Source organism: Anopheles nili, chromosome 2 (genome assembly GCF_943737925.1).
Source record: "Anopheles nili chromosome 2, idAnoNiliSN_F5_01, whole genome shotgun sequence".
Lineage (NCBI taxonomy): Eukaryota > Metazoa > Arthropoda > Insecta > Diptera > Culicidae > Anopheles > Anopheles nili.
Window position 1 is genome coordinate 24,617,618 of NC_071291.1, and position 17,383 is coordinate 24,635,000.

Genomic DNA, 17,383 nt, shown 5'->3' on the forward strand with positions numbered 1-17,383 from the left:
AAAATATCCCTCCAAAAACGTGTGTTTTAGTGGTTTCAACATCAAACAGACCAAACCAAATATACGTTGTTTCAACACCTCATTTTAGTCTATGCCCATCGGAAGGACGCGTGATTTATTTGTTGTTTGTTTAATTTACCTGAATTAACGCGGTCAAATAACTTTCCGGTATATGCAATCCAGACATCCACATCACCAGCGGTTCACCAGACACTGACCAATATTTATACTGTTGCGACCGTCGCTACTCGCATACATGTTAGAAAAAAAGTGAAAACCATGAACGGATCGGAAAAGAAAGTAAAAGGTATGGGAAATTGTCATGAAAAAGTAAAGTACAATTACAGATTTGATATGCCTGATACACATAAGTATAGAACATCGATTCACTGGCGAGAGTAAATGCAAATAAATTCATTCAGATAGATTGTAAATGAATCGGATTCTACTATAGTTAGAAGTGCAGAAAGACCAATATTGATGACTTACGGGACTCGTCAAAGTTAGAGGATTATGTTCTACTTACCAGTAAATGTTCTATCCAGTCACCCAGTTGCTTGCAGGTAGCAGGAGCCAACTTTCTCCAATCATCCGGCAGCTGACCGTTAAATAATGCATGAGCAACGTTGTCGAGTATCGCATCCATACCAATCTCGCCAGCCAGCGCCTTTCGGAGCTGGTTCAGCGTGTGATCCATCCGCTGGATCAGTCGATTGTACCGTTCCAGCTCCTGTAGCAGCACGACGCAGATGGGTGTGATGTTGACCTGGTACGCCTTTTTCACTCGCCAAATATCGAACGGCTTTGGCAGTTTTTTCAAAATGTCCACCGCTGCCCTGTCGATAAACTCGTCCCGGCTGATGCCACCCGTATCCGCACCTGATGACGAAGCGATTATATAGTCAAGGATAGCGCTGGGTCGTCGGCATAGTTTCATGCCTTAATGTCATTGTTGAGGCGTAAAATTTCAAACATGCGCTTCGCCCGTGACTTGCCAAAAAGCTCTTGACAATGTCGACAAGTGTGATTGATGACCAAACACAGCGTGATACAAGAGCTCGCTAGAATAAGGTTTCAACGTTCAACGTGTGTGCATGTCCATTAATCAACAAAATGAGCTCATTTGCTGAGAGCAATGTGGTGATATTGTAATCATCGATTAACGTGCTGTTTATTTAAAGTGCCGTTATATTTAATCATGATTCATCAAACATGTAACATGCTGACAAAAATCTGGAAATGTCACTAGGATAAACCTTAAATACTGATCTACCAAATTAAAACAAAATTCAACAACTTTTTCATTAATGTGTATAGGTAGCATTAGCGGACATACTTACCGACTTCGTTCAAAATGGAATGAACAAACGTATTTCCTAGGCAAACTATCCCACAAAAAGGTCACACAAATCAGTTATGCATAATTAGAAAGATCGTAGAGTTAAATGGAAATCCTTTACAATTGGATTGAATTTACAAAGACTTAGGATGGCTGGACGAAAAACCTAAACCTTATGTAATATGACTAATTTTTTTAAACCATCGTAGTATTCGTTAATTATTAGTTACTAATGTTGCTAATAGGCAAATTGTTCAACACTTACCTGTTTGTGGCTGTAAATCAATGAGATGTGTCCAGGTTTCACGAACTGCTGTTGAATAATATCCAATTTCTGCATTCGAATGTAATCCAAACACTTCCGGTGTATTGTTGAGTGGTAGTTTGTCAATTGCAACTATATTAAAAAAAGGATATTGAATAATTACAGTTTCCAATCGCGCAGCAGTGTATTGCAAGCTCTTACCGATGAATTCATCCCTGTTGGGAGCGACAATTGGAGCATAAGTGTATGTTTCATCCCCGTAAAAAGTAAACGGTTGAAATGTGTCGAAAAGAAAGTCTCCCATGTACTCATCCATGTACGTTTTTACCACACGTCTGTCGAAATCGTCAATTACTCGCCCACCATACATGACTTCACCGATTAAGTATTTCAAGCTGTTCCACGGTAGACGACTATCTCGAGAATCCAATGCTTTTGTCAAGTAGGTATCGAGAATTTGAAGGCATACATTGAAATCGGATTCATTGAAATCGTAGCTAATATTCCATCCCAACTTTCCGTACTTCCGGCGCTCCTAAACGAAACGTGAAAACAAGTGGCAGTTATAAACATATGTGTGATAAGCAAATAAGTGCTAAATGCCGTCTGTTTATAGCAGTCGTTGCCGTAGCATGTAACTATTTACATTCTAATACTTATAGTAATATTTAAAAAGGTCTTCAATGAACATTGGTTTGACTTCCTGCGGCATGTTTCAAAGCAAGTTCTTTTGTGTTAGTCTAGCGATTTATGATGAAAATGCAGGCATCAGCGATAATCGCATGCAAGATCACATCAAATGTATTCAAAATTCTTTATTTTTTGCTACTAAACTAGAAGTTCTGAAAGAATGCATGATAATGTTGGAATGCATTTTATCATCGTTACTCGTTCAGCGGAGTTAGCATTGCAATGTGACTCTACGGAACGGGTACACGTTATCTGATTTAGAGGATTTGTGCAGATGAACGAGAGGAGGAAAAAATCACTATCTTTATTATTCATGAGGAATCAGTGTGGAAAAGATGAAATTTTCATTCAGCATTTTTTGTAAAGGAAACCGTTCCTTCTGTATGCTAAAAATATGGCTGATGTGTATAACAAGGACGCTTCAAGCAGTGGATGAAATGGTGTCTTACGAATGATAAATCAGGAATGTAAGGAAGTGAATCAAGCTGTTGAAGGGAAAACCCACCATCAGCACCTCTTACCTGTAACACCGCATGGAAGAAAGCCAAAACGTAGGCTAATGGTTTGAATGCATGGTGTGTGCAAGCGTCGAGGGTTTGCTGACGAAGTTTGAAAAATGTGGCTCGTAGGTTCATCTTCAGCCCGTTGGGTGGCTCGGTAACGACTTTCAGGGATTTTTGCAAAATGCCAATCGGGAACGTTGGCGTGGCGTCAGTCGTTATCCACAGTCGGAAATCCGGATGAGGCTTTTCGATGGAATCAATTATTTTTTCTAGCGTCTTGATAAAGCTGATCAGCAGGTGCCCGTTCTGCAGCATGAGCCACTGTCCTTGTTCAAGCGCAGAATAAAGCAGTTTGAGGGCAGCTGTTTCCTGCCCTTGTCCAAGGGAAATGTGTTTGAATTTGCTTCCCCCAAACCCACAACGATCGGCAAGCTTCATCAGGTCACTGGTTGGATCCGAACCAGGGCTCAAAATGAATACAACTGGAGTGGAGGCCGTTGATTGCTCGTAGATTGAATCGAAGCTTAAAATTGGTGGAGTGATATATTCCTCGCCCATAGTTTGCGAAACATAATTGGTCAACATCCGGTACACTCGGTCTACTCTGAGGCATCTCATCAGCAGTAAATGCTATCAACAATGAAGCAAAATAAATGTTAGATAATATTCTATTAAAATTGAATCAGCTCTCTTGACATGCTGTTGACCCTTTGTTACACTTACGTCGTAAGGAAGCATTCGTTCTTCAAAATTTCCAGGATATTCGTAACCTCCGGCATCGTCGATATCATACCACTAAAGAACAAATAAAATAAGTTCGGCCATCATTGTAATTATAATAAAAAAAAATGATCAAATAATATTAACACAAACTTACACAGGTCCATTCGTAAATGTTTCGTTCGATGTGGACGGGTAAATCGCCAAACTTTTCGGGAAAAATTTCCCCTAGCATAACAATATCCTGCCACCCTTTTTCACTAATCCATGTAACCGGGCATGGCCGATCAGATTTCTCAAGCGAAACCTTTCCTTTGATAAAGAAATCGACCTCTGCTTGGGAGAGATTGCCTTTGTTCTGCTCTAGTTTGATAGTGATCTGGAAGGAGTAGAGTAGTTTGTGTTTTTCGAATATACCGATACACCCGTACTCGTAAACGTTTCGTGTCAGCGTGTTAATGATGTTATTCAATCGTTTCGATAAAATATTATCCGGAACAGCCTTTCTTAACGAGAAGACGAACACTTCCAGGTACGAGCTTAGTGAATACTGATACATAGCATTAACCGCAGCCATATCGGACAGCACAAAATACAGGATCGCCCCACGTTGCGCTGCAAGCCGATAGCCATTTCGCAGGTGGTCGATTTCTTTGGACGTTTGTTCCGCTAGCACAATCTTTTGAGATACTTCGGCAGCTTTCTCTTTGGTACTTTCCAAGGTAGACACAAGCTCCACATTGTCCAGCATGTTGCCTGTCGATGTTGCTAGCTCGCGCAATAGCGAATCTTCCAGATTTTGTAGCAGAGCTTTGTTGGCACTAGTTTCCGCGATCAGCATCTCACGTTGCTCTTCAAGATCGGATCTCTCTGCTCGTACCACTACGCTCAACAGCTGATCTTCTAAACCGCTGACAGTTACGGTATAGTTTATGACTTGTGCCTTTGCGTACACAGCTGGATCAAAATTAGGATTTGCCAGTTTCGTCGTTAGGTACATTCGAAAATTTGCATCAAGATCAATTTCCTTATCGCCAATTATGACGATCTGTCGTCCCGCGTGTACTCTGATATTCTTCTCTAGCACGTTATCAATTACCGGATCAATGTAATCATCTACGTCTTGGAACAACACAGGCGTGCCATATTTGATAGCCATCTCTAGCTGTTTCAGAAAATCCCTATCATTGAAGGAGAGAATTTTCAAATTGTTCGGTGTTTCTCGTTTTTTTATCCAGGAAAGCGCTTGTTGCTGCGGATCAATGCAAAGCGGAAAGCGGGAGGCCCTGGTCGTGAGTATACCGTTCTGTATTGACAGCTCATCCGGCGGTAGTCCTTCAGAGGCCCACGTGCTTTGCTCTAGATCATTTGAAAGATTTCCGTTGACGCGGTACGGCTCGGTGAACGGTACTTCCTGCTCGATCACGTTAGCGAGCCAATCATCAAAGAGAATCGCTTTTCGAAACTCCCACGAAAACGGGCCCATGTAGGCCAGAAACGAGGATGATAACAAGGAATTTCCGATGACTTTTGTTCGCTCGACTTGCAGCTTGCCCAGATCGATCACCCACCGGTCACGCTCGGAGCTCAAGCCGGAAATCAGCTTGTCTGCTGCCAACAATCGTCTTTCCGCCTGTTCCATCATTTCCTGCAGCATTTGCTTCTCTTTGATGGCATTTGCGTATTTACTGTTGAGTTCTGACAACTCGTTCTCAAGCTTCCCAATTTCGTTCGTCAGCTTCACCAGGAGGCGAATCTGTCCGTTCAGCTCTGACTCTAGGAAAGCCACGCGATCTTTCTTCGGTTTAATCTCTTTAAAAACGTCACAGTAACCCAGTACGGCACGAACGAATTTCAGCAACCCATAGCCAGCTTTAGAAATACTCTGCATTTCGTCTAGCTTTTGCGATCTCTGGAATGGTTGAATAACACGGTTGGTGCTAGAATGTTCGACTTTTTTTTTTCCATCGGTATGATATCAACACTTACTTTCATGTTAGCTCGAACCGTTGCCACCTGTTTCTGCGTAATGGCATCGCAATCCAGCTCCTGCAGGCTTCTTAAAAAGGTTCCTTCAGACATCATTCCCTTCGCTGTTTTCCACGATATATCCTTGTATCCTTTGATAATCGCGACACACTCGCACACCACCTGTACCGGTTCGGGCGGAGTAGCAAAGCTTCGAATCTCAGTGATGTCCGATTTGTCCAAATCCGACAGAGCCAATCGGGCAACTTCGAGCGCGGGAAGAGCTGCTGCTAGTGCTTCTTCGGCTTCCGCTTTTTCTACGGTGATAATTTTCTTCTGTTGCTCTACCTCGACGGATTTTTCCGACGCTTCAAGCTTTTTAACATTGGCCTTCTCGGTTGCTAGAATGAGTGGTAGAAGGTTTCATCAAAACGTACTAAGCGACGAAGCAACGGTTCCTCGGTCAGAAATGTGTTCCAACATACTCAGAACACTCGCCCACAAAAAAACATCAACACACACACACACACACACACACACACACACACACACACAAATATACACATATCAACACATAAACTCTTTCCCAAGCTCTTCTCCAAGGTAGAAGAGGAGGATGGCAAAGATCCTCACTTACATGTCTCAATTCCCGCCAGCATCGATTCACAACGGTCCGCCGCTTCGATGACATTTTTCCGCTGCTCTTCGACGATGATACTCAATTGATCGATCTGAAGTGAGGCTTCATTAATTTTCTCGATTCCATCCGATAGTCGAGAGCACTGTTGCATGATGAAATTATCTTTCTCGTCTGGCGAAGCGTGACAAATTGAAAATGAAAGATGAACATTTATTTTGCTTGGGCGTCTTTTTTTCTCCCAGGTCCCCGATGCCGTGTATATTATATTTATTTTCTTCTCGCGCCTTTCCCATGTGGCCATGGGTCTTTCCTTTGTTGCTTTCCTTTCGATGTAACCGTATCTAGCTTGAACACTCATTCCCGGGAACGCGCTCGATATTGCCTTACCTTTTAACCGACCGACCGAGGATGCCCAGATAGGCCGTAGCAGCTACTCTGCCCCACTTTCCACACCAACGCCGCCAGTGACATCCGGAACGGAAAGAACCCATCAGAGGATGAAAAATAAAACCAATAGCGGTAGGTGTGCGAAACACGAATCGATGGTCCGTGGCATCGAGCCGATACATCCATTGGGACAGAAAGGAAGAAATTTTGGGATGCGAGGCTGAAGCACATATTAGTCTTTCCGCTTGATGTGACTAAGCTCTTTCCGTGACTACCGCACACTTTGGGCGCGGTAAGACCGGAAGCTGCAGCTAGTATCTAACACGAGTAGACTTCACATAAAAATACCGTCCTGTTTGCTCTAGGCCTAACAAGGGAATGATCGATTATTCCGGATAATGCTCTGCTAATTAATTATGGACCCTGCAGAACACGGTTGGTGCGCTGCTGGAGAACGGGTGCCAGCGAAATCCCCAACCTTTGTTTCTTCTTTCATAAGAAAAGAAATAGACTCCGAAATAAGATGAACGCTTGACTGAGCGATGAGACGTTTGATAGACAGCGTTCAAGATGCGAACGGTGCAGCTGGCAGCTATTCTAGAACTTAGGTGCAGGAACAAATTTTTGTAGTGTTTTTTCCCCATTCGCTTGATTTGGTACATCAAATAGACATCAAATCATCATGGCACCACAAGTAGATGAGGTGACTAGCCATAGTTCTCTTTATACTGCGAGTTTAATCGGTTTCAACTTAACGAACATTTACTAACGCCCGCCTAGCCCGTAGTGCAAACTTACCGATTAATTTCAAGTATGTATTGATGAAATCCAAATAGTGCTTTGGGGTGACAAAATTCTTACGGCGTAGTTTTGTAAGATACTGCAAGTTGTAGCCCTTAAGCGATTGATGAACGTGGACGATATGAGCTATGATTGGCTCCCGGTAGTTTTCCGGGATCTGTTGCGGAAAAATAAACAAAGCAAGCGAAAATAGAGTGTTCGTTTGTCAAACCATCGAAGCTGCTGCAGACAAGCCATATTCGAACGTACCTTTGGATGGTCAGCAAGAAATACCTTTGCCACAGCAAACAATGCCTGCTGGGGCCACGGAAACACCCAGTCTATCGTAGTGCTGCCAACAAGCCCCGGAAAATTGCGACAGCGATTGCGTAGCGCGTCTCCCTCGGGTGACATACAGAGGACTACGTGCAGGTTGCGTATCGCTCGATCGAGGAAAAATGACCAAACACCATCCCTACAGCAAAGCCAAATTGGAAAGTGAACAGGAAAAAAAGCGGCACAAGTGAAAGATGCGATAAATGGATTTAAAATGGCGTGCCGGAAAAGCATCAGGAAATCAGCGCAAACACAATAGCGGCAGCTACAGGCTGCTTCAGCACGAAGCCAATAAACCACGTGCCAGCTGCGAAAAGTTCAGCAACGTAATAAATACCATCAACCTACTTGCTAGGCGCATAGCCATTTTCCTGCGCTGAACCACGGCACTGACCAATTATCTGATCCTTTTCGTCGTCCGTAAACATTGCTGGCACCATTCCAGTGGTTAAAATATTATTTATGAACTCGAGAAATCCCTCTTCCGCAATCTTTTTGTTTTGTGAGCATGAAAAAAGATCGTAAGACGAAGAAGAAAATATCATTACCAAAACACGAAAAGCACACGAATTTAAGAAAGCTTACTTGAGCGGCTTTAAAGATGAAGCATGTTTGAACGTTTCGTACGCCAACCTGCAAGAATAACGTCTTCAAATCCTCACGAAATGATGCTTCATTGTACCCGCGGCTAAGCACGATTTCGAAGATTTCACATCCAGCTGCAAACGAAGCCAGTCGCGTGATGCTTTGTTTGCCCGAGCCTCCAATACCGACCAGCATGACGTGACCACTGTCGTGAGAGGAGGCGCCATTACATTTTCTGATCTCCCCACACTCGATACTATGCTTACCGGTGCATTCGCAATGTCCGGTGAACACGCGTCAAATGTTCGAGACAATCTTCAAACAACACCAAGCTCATTTTTGCTCGCTGTTCGTTGTACTCCATCAGTATCTCCTGGAACAGGAAGTAAATGGCCTCGTAGTCGAGCAGATCCTCGTAGAAGCGCTCTTCTGCTGGGTTGACAGCATTTCGATAATCCCCGAACAGCATCGGGTCCCTGAGCGCGTATTGAGCTACCGATAGCTCGACCACGGCGCTTTTGATTCTCGACTCCAGCCGGCTCTGTCGCTGCTGATCTACTTGCACCGTGTGCCGGAAGCTGCGTGGAATGGGAAATTGTTCCATTATGTGGTCGCTAATTTGCTGCTCCATGAACTGTTGGTCGGGTTCGCTAATTAAGCGATCACAAATCACACGGGAAAACTCGTTGCGCCAAACTCGAACCAAATGGCGCGTCTCTTTGAAGTAGTTCGGATGGATTTGCATCATGCCTGCGAAGATCCGGGATAGATCCTTCATGTTAAATATGTAATGAAACTTAGACGGCGTCGGTGGGAGCTTCGTGACGAGTATTTTAAATAAAGCCAACGTTATCTCTATCAATTTGTTCGCATTTGCTCCCAACTCGGCTACGAATGGCTCCAGGTGGCCTTTGAGAATCGACATGTAAATGTGGTGCAATGTGTCGTCGTTGGGAAAGATGATATTGACAACGGAAAACATCGAGATGAACCGTGAATCCACCTCGTTACGGCCTCCTCCGGCTCGTCCCATGGCGGCAATGAAAGCTACAAATATCAAGCACAACAAATGCATCGTGACACAGTGCTGCGGTAGTAAACAAAGTCTTCCGGTAGAAGCACTTACACATGTCCTTAAACTTTTTCCAGCTCAAATCTTTGCTACGATCGAACATGCCCTCCTTTTCCAGTAGCAGCTTGAGTAATGCTATAGGTTGTTGCGTGCCGTAGTTATCTACTTGCGGCATGTTCATATCGTCGATAAAGGTGACGAGTTTCTTTCCCACCGGTGGTCCAAAAATGTCCTTTGTTCGTTTTTCTACCGCCGCCTCGATGGTTTTTTGAACGTCCATGGAAGACGTGCGTGATGAAAAGTTGATGTTAAGCACCACAAATGCGTCCCGATTCAAATGCCGCAGAAAATGTGATATGACAGCTGTTTTCGATGTTCCGGGATCTCCCACTAAAACAACGGGTCGACGGACCTGAGGATTGCATTCATATAACTTTATCGTATTATGGCTATTTAAAAAAAACGTTATTCTTGTACGTCACCTTATTCATTAGATCCAACATTTTCTCTATTTTCAGAGTGTCCATTGTTGGCACCAAGATGTCGCTGAAATTTAATGTCGCATCATGGACATAGTTTGGAATAATCCAGTCCCATGCGAGCCACTGCTTGCGCTCGATGTCAAAGAAATAATCGAATAAGGTCGGTTTCGATGTCGGTAGTTGTCCTGTAGTGGCAGGATTTTCCCGCGTATCCTCAGCTGCCATCATTTCTAGGCTGCGTTTGACGAAAGCATCGAAACGAATTCGTGATTCTTCCAGCAACGAGGCCCCGAGTGATAGATAGATGCATTGAATGAAACCACTTTCGATCACATCCTCCTCGTGCGGGCAGGTGGCCGTTTTCATGGGAAAGAGTGAGTCGTAAAACTGGCATAGCTGCACCACCATGTTCAGGTTGGTTTGGTGAATAACTAGCTCCAATGGGTTCTCTTGATTATTCCCATCGACGCCCTCGAGCACGTAATCAATAGTCGTGGGAATAACAGTGTTGAATGTTTTCTGTAGTATTTCATGTTCACCAAGATACCGGGTTTTGAGCCAACGCTCCCAGTAGCATGCATATCCGAGGTTTTTGGGATCGAGGTAAACCATGCCAGCCCGAGAGACCGTGGCCGGCGAAGCGTACGCTAGATCACCGACTTCAAACAGAAGCGCACAGTAGCTATTCAGCCGAATGCGCTCTCCGTTTGCCAGTGTGAGCAATTTGTTGTCGTCCATGACGGAGTTCATATTTTCAATCCACAGCGCGTCAACGTCCCCATCGAAGCAAACGTATCGACGTTCCTGGTGAAATAGCGTAGAGCACTCATTACTAGCGATCCTCGAAGAGGCTCCACCTACTCGCACAGCGAACAAGCGCTCCTTGGAAACGGGAATGAAACCAATAAACCGCCACAAGGATACTTACGTCTCGCTCGGTGGGCTTATTCATCTCTCGAAATATGTTTGAGAACAATCCATCGACCCAATCGCGTGTGCTGGGATCGAGAAAACCGTAAAGTTCAATCACGGAACAGGCCTTAAAAAGATCAAAAACGTGTGGAAAAATATTGAACAGCTCAGCCTTTTTTTTTTGATGAAATATTCCTGCGTGTAAGTCAAAAGGCATCGGGTTGTGTTAGCTTTCAAATACTGATATTGTGTAGGGAATATGCAAAGAACCGACTTCGGTATCCAATCTGTTAACTCATTTCTAGAAAAAAAATCAATCCTTTTTTCTATTTTCCACGTGTTTTTCGTGCACATATCATTCGTAATGGTTTACACTCCACATGAAGGATCCATTCAAAAGCTATGCATTGATTTGGGAAGAACGAGGCACAGAATAGTAACCGAACTACACCGATGAGCTCAGCGCGGTCTAGTTTCCGAGGATAGGACTCTTTACATCAGTCCATTCGCTAATTTATACGTGAAACTGGGTAGACTATAGCTAGCATTGTGGTTACCAGATGTATAAAGACCGGCAGCGAAATTGGATTGACCATGCAGTGCATCGAGATGGATACAATCGACCAAAAAAGGCTATCTTGTTGGAGCAATCGCAAGATGTCGGTTATTTTCTCGTTTTTCAAATGCTAGTTGGTATCTACGAAAATGTTTTTTTTTTGTTTTTAGCAACGAATTTCAAATGCTCTATAAAGCATTTGTTGGCAAGCCATTAGTCAAAATTAGAAAACAAGAGCTATTAAAAATATACAGTTTACAAATGTAATGAAATTTTCGACAAACATAAAAAAATAATACTTTTGAAAACTTAGTACTGCTTACATATTTATACTTGAATGCTTAATTCAATATTCAAATAGTGAGAAAGATGTTTTTAGAAGAATAAGACTGAAATCAAAAGCAATACATCAGCAAGTATAGCTTTTCTTACCTTTGGATTGAGGACTGTACATTTTGTTGGTAGTCCCATATTAGTTTGCGCCTTTATTAAAGTATTAAGCACCACAGTTTTTCCTCCTCCTGTTGGACCTACCACCATCGTACAATGGCGAGTCATCATTGTTTCATACAGCTGCTGTACCTTGTCCATCTACATTTTGTGAATTAGTTACGAATTAGTTAGAGCTGCTCTATAACACAATAATACTAACGGTTTTAATATTCATTCGCATACCTGCTTCTGAATAATGATAAATCCGTCTGTCAGGAGTACTTGCTTCACTGCTTCGTTGAATTCCGGGTAACCGATTCGCGGATAATCGACACCGGGAAACAAATCCTATAAGAAAAAATTAAAACTAAATGACGGAAGAACAGCTTACATGTTGAAACAAAATCTACAAACCTTTATAAGACCCATGAACAAGGGCACATCGTCGAATACAAACTTGGGAAAATTCATATCGAAGAGCGTCCTCATTAGCGTAGCTGCTTCGGATATTTCAGGAGATTTTCGTTTGTTCACTCCAGCCATACGCAACACCGCATTCAGCGATCGTAGGCCCCAGTCGTAATGGAATTGCTTGGACAACTGTTCTCGTGCCATTTTGTAAAGAACGGTCATCTTTTTTGCAAGCACCTTGGCCGATATGAAACCATCCGAAAACAGCGATATCATGCAGATAAGCTCCAGATCCGGCATGATGCACGTCACCGGACGAAATAAGGCCTTCACCGACTCCGGTAGCTCCGTTCGCCCGGCGTATCCAGGATTCATTGTTATAAAGATGCCAACCTTGGGATCGAGGTTGATTTCGTTGCCTTCAAACTGGAACCAACAATGTTAGTTAAGTACATATCTTAATAACGATGCGTCAGCTACCACAACTCACCATGAATGTTGCTACACGGGATACCAACGCGGTTCGAATCGTTTGTAGTTGGGTTGAGATGACACTCAGCACGGATATATCGATACGGTTGAACTCGTCGAAGCATCCCCATGCACCGCATTGTGTTAATCCTAGGTGAACATAAATAAAAAATTAAAATCAATATAAAGACGGCAGAAAAACTATATGTATTCTCTTCGAGCATTTAGTTCAAAATGTTTTTAATTTAAAACAAAAATGATATTTTCCATGGTGAATAATGTTTACCCAGAAAATAGCATCGTGTAACCAGCTGGATAAAACCCAGTAAAGCGATTTAAGATCATAACTTTCATCAAAATGAATAACTTTCAAAAACTGTATCCCGACTTTCCGGGCTCACCTGTGAGCAAACCACTCACATTTGTTTAATAAATATCAAAAAGGTCGCCTCCTTACCATTACCGCATAGGGCGCCGTTCTGGATGCGTTTCCGAAGAATGGTTTGTGTGAAATTGAATCATCAGATCGATGTATGTACGCTTTATTTATAGTGCAATTTGTGTTTTATAAAACGCAAAGCCGATTACCAATTGGTGTTATGTTTTCGGTGAATCTTTTTGTACCAACAGCCGTGCTCGAGGCTTAAGCACGCAAAGGCTCCCCAACTGGGCCGGGCAGGCTAACCTCCGCAGTGATGCGTGGATTGCAGAAGCATGCAAACAGGTCACCGTTGGCGAAAAAGGTGTAAAGCTCCGAACTTCCACCGTCTGCGATTGAAACCGCATTTGTGCAAAGGTTTCCAACATGGTGCTGCCCCATTTTCCAACTGTGTGGCCGCGCAATCAGCAACCAACGTTGGAATGAATAGCAACTGGGCCTGCTCGCCACCATCGCCCACACCATTTGGACCCAGTGGTGAAGCTTTGGTGCGAAGAGATGGATTAAACCGCTCTCAACGATAACTGTAGCACTGCTCTGTCGGTGGTGGGAACCGCGAAAGTGCCTACAACAACGGAAACACATCCGAACGAAATTATAGGTCGAAACGCTAGGTGCTGCATGCGGAACACGTTATCAGATCAGCAGATATTTAGTTTGCGGATTACTGTTAAACCGTAAAATTGAGAAATAAATTTTCCGATTCAATTTGATTATTTTAATGAGGTAATGCTGAGCGTTGGCTGGTAGCAGCACAGTGATCTGCACCGACTATATTTCTCCCCATTGTTCCATCAGCAACAGTCTTTAAATGAGATATAATTTAAGTGTGAGGGTAGAGTATTGTAATAGCTAGCAGTAATGTAATCCCACTGATGATAACAAATACTCAAGTGCTTCATTCCGGTTACAAATAAACCAAATCTTTTACATATTTTTGTTCTCAATTGAAAGAATCCTTTTCACTTGATTCAACTTGATTGAAACACTCACTATTGGAAGAGGGGATATTCCATAAAAATATAATATGTATTATGAATGTGGTGGCAATGCATTTTTAGAAAAAAACTACCTTACTCGAATGGTGCTTGATGTAGTAATTTTTCTAATGATCTTATAATTTTTTATAAACAAAATTTTATTTTACCTGACTGTATATTACTCACCTGAAAGAACCGTTCCAACTGCTCGAAAATCCATGCCCTCGCCACAGTTCGTTACAACACACAGCAACGCCAGCGCTTTCGCTAAATCCTTCGTAGTTTCAGTCTTTCCTGTTCCAGCTGGGCCTATGCGTGAGTATTTTCACACGTGGGAAGGTTGTATTAGTAATGTGGAATTGGTACCGAGCAAATGCTCGCCAAATGAACAAATGAACTGTCCTATTGCGATAAGCGCCAATGTTACGGGCAGGATTTGAGACACCGCGTCTTGAATACACCACGGAGTATTGACACGGAAGGCGACTATTGGTTCTGTTGTTAGTGTAAAGATTAGTAACCATGTCCGGTTCATATCGACTATGTGAAAACATGGGCAGCTAACCATTTCCAGACTGGATTTCATCGACGAACAGTGAAAGCAAAATCTAATTGAATGATGTCAGTGGCAGCTAAAGCAACATCACAGCATCCAATGTGTACTGCTGTGTGTCTTACTCGTTCAAGCCAAAACCCATCGACTACCACTTACCAGCCGGTGCACCGCCCAAATTCATCGTCAAGGCTTGCGTGATTGTTAAATATATCCTATCAGTCAATGGTGTGATAACGAGCCGTCCATTTAATCCCATATACTCGTAACCGTAATCGAATTTTCCTATCAAATCATCGTGGACGTCGTCGCCGTTCGCACCGTCGTTGCCGTTGCGATCATTGGTGAGGCATCCATTTTGAAGAGATTTTCCATGTGCCGATGGGACGATGCCGAATCGTGTAGAGAATTTCACAAACGATAGCAATGGACGCGTTGGTGTTTGATGGTTGACGTACGAAACAAGACGATGGTTATCCAGCCGGTGGTTTCAGAGTAGTGCGTGTCCATTGAAGAACAAGAGAAACACAAAATCAATTATATTGTAATTAGAGCAGAGTTAAAAGAAATTTCATTGCATTCCAAACATTGGAGATATTGTCGTGGAATCAATACATTAAAAATAATATATTTTGCAAAACTTTCTTCAATTAAGTTAGCATGTATGGAACATACATGCTATAAATATATCCAAACATATTAGTCTTACCAGTACATTGAAGAACAAATAAATTATCCATTTCTCGTATCCAATAAAATCTGTAGAGTTAACAAGCAAAATATGAGGATCAAAATAGTATTCAATAACTTTCGGTACCTGTGCTGATGCATGTGAATAAAATTACTACCTTAATTGACTTTCCCATCCAAACTCGTGTGCATCCAAAATGCTATCCCGCACGAAACCCTCTATGATATCTCGTGCGTGAACGTCTATAGTGGCAATTGTTTTGAATTTCAAGCGATCGTTTGGAGTCAGATTCGCACGTACTGTCAATAAAAAGTTATTGAAAACCCATCTCAATCACAAATATGCCACAAATGTTCCATTAAAGGGATGAAAACAAATTTTCCACTCAAACCGTTTTCTATCATTTGCAATACCTTTCAGCACAAGTTCATCAAGTTGACGATTCTGGTTCTGGAGATATTCCTTCATGGCACGTTTGTTACCACGGCGCACTTTGTCAAACACTTCTTCAACCTCGGCCGTCCACCATACCTGATTCGCGGCCAAGCAAACCATTCCTTGGTATATCATTATCCAGTCTGGCCTGGTGTAGATGACATCAAAAGAGAGTTATTGAAAGACATAATAACCGTGCATTTAGCTAAACACTTGAAGAAACATCGTCTGCTCTATAAGAGGTTTTAGTAAGCATTATACTAACCGTGTGAGTTCACGGTCTTTGCCGTAATGGTAGATTGCTTTTTTCGTAATAAATCGATTTGTACGGCGCATTTCTTTTAGCACTTCGTTCATCCAATTTTCTACTCGATCCTGCACTGGCACTATTTAGCATGTAACAAATGAAAATCAATAAAGACACAACTTTAATGGAGTCTCTCCGCTTCGAGTGAATCAGTCTTTGTGAAAGCCGCAAAATGTTTCTGTCGCACCAGATGCGTCGGAAAACAGGGAATCTTGTGTTACGGAACCAGAACAGGCTCACAGACGACATGCTGGCGATTGATACATTTTATCTCATAAAATAAACTTCCAGTATGACACAGAACGTGAGGTAATAAAACCAAAAATTGTGAGACATTTTCCACCTCAACGCATCCGAATCGTGTCGTCACGCAGCGAAAATGGAGGCTCGCTGAAATTACTTGAGTTGTTTTTTTCATTTTTATATTTTTTGCTAGATACTGTGAACCACGGAACGCAACTCAACGGACTGGCAAGGACCGTCAATAACGATGATATACTTACCATGGTTCTCAAATTCCATCACCTCGCCCTCACTTGAAATCATGGCCGTTACAGTTGGCGTGTCAAATCGATCTTTAGCAAATCGTAAAGATTTTATGTTATCGAACATCTGCAAGTGTGAAAATTTGTGCGTCAATGTCGAGTAATTGGAACTTTGATGTAACAGCTTGCGAAGTAGCAGTAAAATTTGGGCCCATGGCGATAGTCGTCTTTTTGTGTTTATTTAAAATATCAGGTGCCTATGGAACATTTCCGGATGTCGAATCGGTAAAGGAATAAACTTTACCTTTATTATGTGCTCCTGGACGCACGTCGGTTCACTGTCCCCTAGGATAGACAGTAACTCGTCGGTCGATATAAAATAGAATCTGTAACAAAAATATGTTAGTAAAAGAAGTATAGCAACAAAAAAATAGCAAGTTTTAATACGACAAACCTTGGAAATGCCCGACGCTTTTGTTCCAAGTAATCGTTCAGAGATTTCTGGCAACCATCAAGCGCCGAACCAAGTCGAATGAAGTCATTCCATCGTCCCGGAACGAGGCAAACGTCGACAACCAACGGGTTATCGCTACTCGCGCTCATAATCTGACAAGAATTAGAAGTTCAATATTAACCACTGGTTGAATTGTGTTTCAACAAATGGGTTTGTTTATAGATGTAAGCTATTGAGTTACTCAGTTCAAACTCTTCAATACTGTCAGAGCTGTAACTCTTAGGTTACATGTAATTGATACGATGAAATTTATCTAAGCCTGCTAAAACTAATTGCCATTACCTCCCGAAATTCCTTGTCAATCGTGTTAAAATTTTCTGCTTCTTCGGGCAATTGGCTGCTTATGTCGCCATCGATAAAGATGCTTTCCAAATAGAGCCACTTTCGTTGCACGCTAACCCATTCATCAATTATTTCAGATATGAGTGTT

The 17,383-nt window shown here is 42.5% G+C and overlaps 1 protein-coding gene across 1 annotated transcript in view; it reads right to left on the reverse strand.

Annotated features, from left to right (window-relative positions):
• Positions 1–17,383, reverse strand: part of LOC128720078 (dynein axonemal heavy chain 10) — a 36,460-nt gene that overhangs the window by 2,242 nt on the left and 16,835 nt on the right. Inside the window, exons 34-64 of the mRNA XM_053813725.1 lie at positions 17,236–17,383; positions 16,894–17,045; positions 16,744–16,825; positions 16,458–16,566; positions 15,913–16,033; positions 15,626–15,795; positions 15,370–15,511; positions 15,231–15,280; positions 14,681–14,806; positions 14,155–14,277; positions 12,569–12,699; positions 12,082–12,504; positions 11,911–12,015; positions 11,668–11,826; positions 10,696–10,806; positions 9,768–10,571; positions 9,340–9,697; positions 8,480–9,260; positions 8,214–8,418; positions 7,977–8,119; positions 7,563–7,767; positions 7,311–7,470; positions 6,123–6,296; positions 5,507–5,886; positions 3,675–5,429; positions 3,521–3,592; positions 2,816–3,427; positions 1,806–2,139; positions 1,605–1,736; positions 527–879; positions 140–244 (exon numbers count right to left, since the gene is read on the reverse strand). The exon at positions 17,236–17,383 is cut by the window's right edge and continues 48 nt beyond it. Of these exons, the coding sequence (XP_053669700.1) occupies positions 140–244; positions 527–879; positions 1,605–1,736; positions 1,806–2,139; positions 2,816–3,427; positions 3,521–3,592; positions 3,675–5,429; positions 5,507–5,886; positions 6,123–6,296; positions 7,311–7,470; positions 7,563–7,767; positions 7,977–8,119; positions 8,214–8,418; positions 8,480–9,260; positions 9,340–9,697; positions 9,768–10,571; positions 10,696–10,806; positions 11,668–11,826; positions 11,911–12,015; positions 12,082–12,504; positions 12,569–12,699; positions 14,155–14,277; positions 14,681–14,806; positions 15,231–15,280; positions 15,370–15,511; positions 15,626–15,795; positions 15,913–16,033; positions 16,458–16,566; positions 16,744–16,825; positions 16,894–17,045; positions 17,236–17,383 (8,725 nt within the window). The remainder of the gene's footprint in view (positions 1–139; positions 245–526; positions 880–1,604; positions 1,737–1,805; positions 2,140–2,815; positions 3,428–3,520; positions 3,593–3,674; positions 5,430–5,506; positions 5,887–6,122; positions 6,297–7,310; positions 7,471–7,562; positions 7,768–7,976; positions 8,120–8,213; positions 8,419–8,479; positions 9,261–9,339; positions 9,698–9,767; positions 10,572–10,695; positions 10,807–11,667; positions 11,827–11,910; positions 12,016–12,081; positions 12,505–12,568; positions 12,700–14,154; positions 14,278–14,680; positions 14,807–15,230; positions 15,281–15,369; positions 15,512–15,625; positions 15,796–15,912; positions 16,034–16,457; positions 16,567–16,743; positions 16,826–16,893; positions 17,046–17,235) is intronic.